Here is a 10,000-nt window from a genome sequence, read left to right as displayed (position 1 = left end):
TTTTCCTCATGGAGATATAGCCTACTATACACATCTTAGTCAGGCTCTTAATCCAATTTTTTACCTCACTACAGCATCTTGCATATAATCAATCAAGTCCTGGTATCTCTCTATTCTGTAGCCTTTCAATTACTCTACTCTTCTGACAGTCTCAACAGCTATTTCCACAAGCAAGCCTATTATGAATCATACACTAACCTCTTCTAATTCAGCCTCTAATTCTGCCTTCTATCTTCTTTATTTAACAATCGCTAAAATATTCACGCCTTCGAACAAGAACCTTCATACTGATGGACACAATCAAACACTATTTTGTTTCACTGACAGCTAGTGGACTTGCAAGTGTTATGGGGGTGATATCCAAAAGGAAGACTGGAAAAAGTGATTAGCAAAGAAGGATGAAATTAAATAATGTTTTTCTGCGGGGGCAGTTGTGATGATAGTGGAAGCCAAGAAACGAGTTGATTTCATTACTAAAGCTCATTGAAGCGCAATTAAATATATTGAACACAAAAGTGAATTGTCGAAGACGATTGCCCTTTTCAAAACCAGATCATTGAAAAAGGAAGCGTGTATAAGTAATTCTTCAGTATGTGATGGAAATTTGTTTCATAAATAAAGCAAAGAGATTCAGTGGCATTAGGCAAGATATTGCGTTGAATTTGGAAAATGTTACTGAACGTTTTTTCAAAACTTGGTTTAACTAAAGTTTTACCCAATTTCCGCTAATTTAAAGAAGACTAATCTAAATTTCTGGAACCTTTCTGTTCCCTTTGCATAAAAATTCCGTTATATCAATCATCTCACAACACCCGCTAATTATTTTCTCTTTTTTCGTAAATCAACATGTCTCACTTTTTGCTGACAGAGACATTTATCAGTTAAAATTTTCTTATGATAATGAACCTGGCTCGCCATTCATAAATTGTTGCATTATTCACTGATTTGCTTCTAATCAGCAATCCTGTGAATTTTTGCGTGTCTTTCAAACTGTAATAATTCTATGAAAACACTTTTAGTCGTTCTGTTATCAATCATAAAACTTATTTGTGATTAATTGACCTCTCAAATTAAACATATCTTCCATCAAACAATCCTCTCAGTATGTCATTTGTGTTTTGTGACCTTACCCACCAATGTGACGGGCCAAGAGTAGGTTATGACTCAAAGGCGAGATGAATGCAACTGAGTAACTTTATTATCGACACATCGAGTATATATACACACTAGGTCTCGGTAAGAAGGTCACAAAATACAAACATGCTATTTCTTGTCCAACCGGCAACCGGTTCTGTTAACAGTTAACAGTGAAATAGGCAGACATGTTAATACAAATTGCTGTCAGTGCAAGGGGAGAGCGAAGATACAAAGGATAATATATACAAAAAAAGAGAAATGGTACAAAGGTCTCATAACGCACCTCGGGTCCATTAAAACCACTGTCAACAATGATTCTCCATTGTCAGTTCTCCAGGCTGCACGGGCTCTTTATCAGCCTCATGATTAACCAGCTTGAAATTTACTCTAAAATCGTTTTAGAAGTCAAGAGTTGTAACCAGAAATAGATATAGAGTGCTATTAAGGACTGGTTATTTGCTGTATGAATACTAACTGTTAGAATATACTTTCTATGAACACATTTCATTTAAAGGAGTTTCCAAATCAAGTAGATTAACCTAAAAACTACTAATTTAAGAAGAGTTTTATCAATGAGGGAGGAAATCATGGAAACCTCTAGCGACTGATGCCGAGAGGGAGTTTAATAACGCAGCAGATGATTACATTTCCATCTCAGATAAAAAAAGAAACAAACGACGAATGTATAAATCTTATGAAATAGTCTTTGAAACCAACATTCTCGCACCAAGGAACAAATATTTTAGCCTATATGAATGATTTGATTTATGAATATATATCTTTATGTTATGATTTTTTACATAGTTTGCGTGGTGATAAGTAGAAACTAACCAAATGGTTTGATTGCCCATCAGAGATTTAAACAAGGTATTACGAACAATATGAACGAATATGAACTTAGTTTACTCAATTTTCATATACTTTTGTCATTTGTCTAATGTATAAGCGTTGGTTGAGAATCAAAGTAAACACTTCCCCCTGAAGTGTTTGTTATTACAAGAATAGTCATTAAATTTTAGAAGTCTATCTTTTTGTGTTTGACAAGAAAGACAGTTAACTGCGCCATTTGTATAAGAACTTCGTCTGTAAGAATCCAGTGAGAACAAACTATTTAAAACGTGACAGTTTAATAGGTAAAAATGTAAAGAAAGCACACAAATTACAGTATAGGATATTCCAACTTACCCAGGTACGTTCTCCTGAGAGGCATAACCTTGGGGAAGAGGTCATGATATGTGCAGATATCTGAAATGAACGAAAGAAATAATCTTTAATGTTCATCTGGCCTCGAACGCATGCTGTGAAACTTCAATTAAAAACCACCTTACAGTATTATACCACTTGGAAGATCCTAACAAGATGTTCTTTGTGTGAATGAATACGTAAATGTCTGGGCCCTGTACACTCTTTCCTTTGGGTAACTTTATTCAAGTTTAATCTTCAAACCTTCGGCTAATATTTCTCGGTCATTCCTTGAGACGATTTTTTATTAGTAATTTGAGAGTGGTTTTATAAAATCCCCTATCAATCATATGCAACAGAAAGCAGGCGCCTTATGGTAGAATTAAGACTCATTCGTGAAGTAATTTATTTCCCAGTTAGATATTTGGTTTCCCAAATAGGTCTTGACTACAGCACCTCAAGCACGGCTGCAGCAAGTTCAAAAAGGGGTTGTAGGAAAACATGACCAAAGCAGCTGGGGGCCGATATAAGCCCCCGGAAGCTGACGCAATTTTAAGCTATTTTAAAGGTATTTTTCATGTTTTTGTAACCATTTTCACCTGATAGTTAAATATTATAAAGTGAAAATACATTATATAATAACAGCAACCCGTTAAAATATATAAAGCATTTCAGCAGCAATCTCTACAATTACTTTCAGTACATGACTAAACATTTCCAGAAACTCTCACCAGCTGACTAGCTTTTAGTTATATCATCCTTCCGTTCACTTATCAACTTAAAACAATTTTTGAGTGGTCGAATTGTAGTTACTCGTCAATTCTTCCAACTTCATTCATATCAGAAACACAAGCTCTTTATATGCAGCTCATATACAATGAAATTTTGCCACATTGGAGTGTGTGTGAGAGAGAGAGAGAGAGAGAGAGAGAGAGAGAGAGAGAGAGGGGTATTGATTATTGTTTTAGTTTTATCAAAGTTTGAAGGTTTTCATAAATCCTAAACCTTATATCATAAAACATTTTTAATTTCTTCATGTCTGTTTTCCGAAGAAAAGCCTGGTTTTTATTTCTTTGTGGATTTTCCTTTTTTTCCCTTTTTATCATATCTACTGTATTTTTTTTCGTAGGCAATAAAGACCAACATACAAGTCACCTTGCTAATTAAAACTTCAGTTTTGTTTTGAATATATTACATGTCAAACCGGTAAACTTTTTGAACAATTATGGATTTTTTATGTCTCGTAGATTACTAGTGATATTGAACAAAAATCGTAGCAATCAAAAAGCATTATAATCTCATTTAAATTTCCACTTTCAATAGATAGAAGTTTTTGCCCGAGAAGCTGAACAGAACAAAAGCTAACCGATAAAACAGCCATATCAGAGATTTCTGAGAACTGATCTTACCCCCTCGAAAATGTCATTGCCTCGTTACAAGTGTTCCAACAAATGGTTTAAAATCCTCAAAAATGTCAGATCGAAATAAATTCAGCAAAATAAACGAAAACGCTTAATTTAACAACAGGAATATGAGCACCAACAAATCATGAATAGACATTAAAAACCGAATGATATTGATATTTACATATGACATTAATACATACATATACCAGGAGAGAGAGAGAGAGAGAGAGAGAGAGAGAGAGAGAGAGAGAGAGAGAGAGAGAGAGAGAGAGAGGTGGCGGTATGAAATGGTAAATAATTTGCTTTTATCTATGTATTAGAAGATACACTCCTACTAGTAGAATATCTGACATAATATATATATATATATATATATATATATATATATATATATATATATATATATATATATATATATATACATACATACATATATGAATATATAAATATATAAATATATATATATATATATACATACATACATATATATATATATATATATATATATATATATATATATATATATATATATATACATACATACATATATAAATATATAAATATATAAATATATAAATATATATATATATATATATATATATATATATATATATATATATATATAATGAGAAAAGAGCATAAGACTCAATTTTCACATGTTTTGTGTGATTTAAAGGTAAAGTAGGTCGAAAGAAGAGACGAGAATCAGCAGTAGGTAAATTTATCGACACAAGGAATGACAGAGGAGACATGCTTGTAAAATTTCCAGAAAGAAACAATCTTAAAATCATGAAAACCTTTTTTGATAAAAAAAGAACATTGAAAATGGTTACGGAGAAGCTCAAATGTAGAAACGAAAACTTAAGTAGATTTTATTTTCTGTGAAAATGTCAATTTAGTCAAGTAACAGTGTTAAATAAGTTAAAGTTGTGGCGGGATGTTGCAAGAATAACCCCAACCCTTGGATCACTCTTACTGACAATAGTCTCCTCAATACAAACTTTCCCTTCACCTTATCAGCAGCGGGACTCTTGGACAAAAAAGACATAAAAAAAAAACATAACCATAAAACTATATTTCTTAAAACTAATATGCTTAATACGAACCATCCCCAGTCAAAATAATATCACTTAAAACTAATCAAAAACTTAACACTAAATATATAATAATCGTAACACCATTCAAATAAACCAAAATAAATTACATGTGTTCATATATATATTATGTTGACACCAACACAGTCGTCCACACAAAGCCGAACTGTCTTTTGCGGCACACTACCACGGCTCTGTGGTTAACAGTCCCACTGTGTGGCAATTTGCCACAACTACCTTCCTGATTGGGGTCGTGGTTATCATCCTTATCATCATCATCATCATCATCAACAGCAATCGAAAGCTCATTCAGTCCGGGTCATCAACAATTGTATAATTCTGAGTGGTCGTATCAAGTTCCTTATCATAAGCCAGGTCATCAACAATCAATTTCACGTTCAAGGAAAATCTCTCCAAAGGAGGAATTAGGGCTTTAGAAATAAACAAACACTTCCGCGCTGAAAAAAAATAATAATAATAGTAGTCGAGCATTCACACACACAACTGCCTCTAGCTGCAGTCAAATCAAAATAATCATTTACCCAAGACATTCAGCATTGTCCTAACCTAGCTAAAACATAAACAAACAATCTCAGTTATACCAACAGTCTTTCTCACAACAAACAATCAATATACTAACTACCTCTCGCTCGCTGATACACAAACACACACACACACTCTCTCTCTCTCTCTCTCTCTCTCTCTCTCTCTCTCTCTCTCTCTCTCTCTCTCTCTCTCTCTCTCTCTCTCTCTCGATTTGGCAAACAACATCAAAATAAAAATAAATAAAAATTGATCCTCCACATTCCTCCCCCCTTACTTTGGCAAATCCTTCTACATTTTCACACAACCACTTACATTATTTTTTTCATTACCCAATCGCAGTTGGGAATGGGACTTCTACTCCGAGTAACTGGGCCTTCATACACTCTCTCATTCACTTCTTCCTTATCATAATCATTCGCTACATTAACACTATTCCTATCTAAATCCCCATCATCTAATATATCATGTACAATCCCATCTACCTCGCTATCATCATGCTCTAAAATTTCACTTATTCCCGTCAACAATTCATCCATTTCATCCAAACCATTTTCTACTTTAATAAAAGATTCATTCATACTACTTATCATTCTCCTATCTCTCATTCTCGCATCAGTCATACTTTCTTTTACATCATCTAAGGAAAAACCACACACACTATAGGTATCATTCATACTTAGCCATGATTCATCTGTATTAACACATTTATCTTCCATACTCACCTGTACATTTACACCCTTGTCGTACTTATTTCCATTCTCACTTTTACTTATAAAATTTCCCCTTCTTTCATCCTTACTTATAGCTCTAGTATTCTTCCTTTTCATATATTCTACTAACACCAACTGTTTATTTTCCAACCCTAACTTCTCATGCATACTAGGTTCATACTTACTCATTTCCAACCAATTATTCATCCCATTCTCACAAATATTAATCCTATTCCCTCCTTACACACAAGAGAATTCGCCCAGCTGAACCCTCTTACTAACTAGTTTCACGAACGTCCTGGCTGACTTAATGCCTTCTTCCTACAAACCTTAGCTACATGCCCATCTACACCACATTCAGTACACTTTGTACGCTGTTCCCTACACATCCTCACATAAAGCCCATCCTTACCACAATTGCCGCAAATCACATTCGTACAACTACTCCTACATCCACTCGCTATATGCTCAGTCATACCACATCGATAACACTTAACCACTCTCTCTTTCTTACACTCACTAATACGATGCCCTATCTCTCCACACCCGGAACATGCTCCTAACACCCATCTACACTCATTCTTTTTATGCCCTACTTTCCCACATCTATAACACTTCTCTTCACGGACACAACTACCTGACCTACCTCACTGCACACTAGCACTCCTATCTCTCCAAACCTGATTACCTACCTAAACCCTTCATTTGTCCGTACATGTATTTCTACATTACTCGCCCTAACACTCCTATCTACTACACTATCAGCTATCCTCATCGGTCCTCTCAAAATAGCATCATTAAAATTACCGAATTCTGACACACTTTCCTCCATTCCAGCTCTCACATTCACAGATTTACTTTGTTTTATACATCTGTCTAACTCGTAATCCTCAACTATCTCTAAAATATCATCCCCTGTCAATCTTTCCTTCGTCCACCTCATTTTCTCCCGTTTCAAATGAATAAATTCACACACATTCTCAGGTACTGTCGCCAAAAACTTCCTCATTAACTCCTTATTCTCATTTATACCTTCATCTCCATACTTCTTCCTTGCTAACGTTTCTAACCGACATACATACATAGAAATAGCCTCACCCACATTCATTCGAGCCTCATCAAAATAATTTTAACGTCTATACCTAACACTCCCTTTCATACGTTTTACCTGCTCAATTATCCTACCTTTCACACTATCATATTCAACATCCCCCACACTCATTATCACACCATACATCGTCAACAAATACCCAGTCAAATATTCTCCTAACTCCCTAGTCCAAACTCTCTTACTATCAGCATACTTATCCTGACAATACCTCTCATACTCCTTGAAAAACTCGTATACATCCTTACTACTATGCTCATTGAACCTTTCACACCGAGGTACCTCTCTCATAAACACAGTCTTACGCACATCCCGTTCATTCTCAATGCTATTATCACTGCTACCTTCCTTCTTGTTTCCTACTTCCTCGCTAGAATATAAAGAATCTAATTCCACACTCATACTCCTATCCTTGATTATACTCTTCCTAGCCCTTTTCTTACTCACCACTTTCACTCATTCACGATCATCCTCGATCTCATCCTGACACTTTTTCTTCTCTTTCTTCATATCACTTTTACCTTTCCTTTCATCCTTCCTCTCACCTTTCTATTCATCCTTATTATACCTAGTCCCTTTAACTTCACTATCACTATTACTATCACTTCCTTTCCCATTATCACTCACCTTAACCTTTTCTTCCACTATCAACCTATTACCTGAAGCAGAAGCCACTCCTCCGACTGCACCTTCACCCATGAACGTTTTCATCATTCTCATTACTTGCCCCAACATAGCTCCCATTCGTTTCTCCATTCGTTCCTCGTTTTCTTGCGTCCTCATCTCAAAACTTCTTCCACTCTCTCTACAGTTCCCTTTGGAGCTTTCAGTTCCTTTCGCATCTCCTCATTCTCACATCTCAGCCACACATTCTCAAGCAACAACTTCTCCTCTCGCTCCTTAGCCAACCGCAATTCCTCCCTTACTATACTTAATTGTTCTTCCATTTTCATCAACCTTAATCTAATTTCTTATCCTATCAGTCCTTCGTCCAACAGTCCAGCTTCCAATCCCACCTCGGCAGTCCCTGTTCGGGCGCCAAAATAATGTGGCAGGATGTTGCAAGAATAACCCCAACCCTTGGATCACCCTTACTGACAATAGTCTCCTCAATACAAACTTTCCCCTTACCTTATCAGCAGCAGGACTCTTGGACAAAAAAGACATAAAAACAAAACATAACCCTAAAACTATATTTCTTAAAACTAATATGCTTAATACGAACCATCCACAGTCAAAATAATATCACTTAAAACTAATCAAAAACTTAACACTAAATATATAATAACCGTGACACCATTCAAATAAACCAAAAAAACCCTAACAAACTTAAAATTACACCGCACACTAACACCAAAATAAATTACATGTGTTCATATATATATTATGTTGACACCAACACAGTCGTCCACACAAAGCCGAACTGTCTTTTGCGGCACACTACCACAGCTCTGTGGTTAACAGTCCCACTGTGTGGCAATTTGCCACAACTACCTTCCTGATTGGGGTCGTGGTTATCATCCTTATCATCATCATCATCATCATCATCATCAACAGCAATCGAAAGATCATTCAGTCCGGGTCATCAACAATTATATAATTCTGAGTGGTCGTATCAAGTTCCTTATCACAAGCCAGGTCATCAACAATCAATTTCACATTCAAGGAAAATCTCTCCAAAGGAGGAATTAGGGCTTTAGAAAATAAACAAACACTTCTGCTCTGGTAAAAAAATAACAATAATAGTAGTCCAGCATTCATACACACAACTGCCTCAAGCTGCAGTCAAATGAAAATAATCCAAAAAACTAATAAAGAAAATATTGGATATGAGGGTAAAATCCAATAAAGATGAAATAGAATTATCAGAACTATTCAAAACAATATACAAAGTAAAAACCCAAGAAATTCGTAAACATAATCAGACCAACATTGTGGAAAGACTAAAGAAAGGAAGAAGCATCAAATTGATGAAAAAAAGACCTTGAATAGGGCGCCAACAAATGTTTGATTAAAGGATGAAGATGGAAATGTTATCTACAATAAAGATGGAGTGATACAAATTGTGGATTTCTATACATTGCTATATGTATAAATAGTGACATAAGAAATAAATTCACCAATAGAAATAATAAGACACCTGAGCCGGTACCAAACGTAACAGTAGGAGAAGCAAAGAAAACATTAAAAGGCATGAGCAGAGGCAAAGCATCAGGAGAAGATAGCTTAACAATTTATTTAATAATAGATATAGGAAATTTCATAGTAGCAAAATTCACTGAACTCTACACCAAATGCCTGCAAGAAAGCTCTATCCTACAGATCGGAAAAACTTAAGCATTTGACTGATTCCCAAAAAGGGAGTCACAATAGATCTGAAACCTTACCTCCCAATAAGTTTGCTTTCCGTAATATATATATATATATATATATATATATATATATATATATATATATATATATATATATATACATATATATATATATATATATATATATATATATATATATATATATATATATATATATCAGGCCGAATAGAAAGACAGCTAGACTTTAATCAACTAAGAGAGTAGGCAGGCTTTAGAAATGGGTATTCAACAACTGACTATATCCATGTAATTAACCAGCTAATGGAAAGGATTTGGATTGGGTAATTGCTGGAATTAATATCAATGGGCAATACCTTAACAATGTGAGATGTGCAGACGACATAGTTGTGTTTTGTAAATCAAGGAAGGAATTACAAAAGATGATAAAATATTTGATTAGAGAAAGCAGAAATGTAGAACTGAAAATGAATATGAGTAAAACTGA

General features: G+C 34.7%; 1 protein-coding gene and 1 pseudogene across 1 annotated transcript in view; both read right to left on the bottom strand.

Moving 5' to 3' along the window:
• Positions 1 to 10,000, bottom strand: part of LOC137646438 (uncharacterized) — a 242,213-nt gene that overhangs the window by 105,917 nt on the left and 126,296 nt on the right. The window contains 1 exon segment of the mRNA XM_068379538.1: positions 2,323 to 2,382. Within this exon segment, the coding sequence (XP_068235639.1) occupies positions 2,323 to 2,382 (60 nt within the window).
• Positions 4,947 to 7,630, bottom strand: LOC137646958 (uncharacterized; annotated as a pseudogene).

The sequence above is a fragment of the Palaemon carinicauda genome, chromosome 9 (assembly GCF_036898095.1).
Source record: "Palaemon carinicauda isolate YSFRI2023 chromosome 9, ASM3689809v2, whole genome shotgun sequence".
In the NCBI taxonomy this organism is placed as follows: Eukaryota; Metazoa; Arthropoda; class Malacostraca; order Decapoda; family Palaemonidae; genus Palaemon; species Palaemon carinicauda.
The sequence above is the reverse complement of the archived record's forward strand: the minus strand, read 5'-3'. Positions and strand labels throughout refer to the sequence as shown.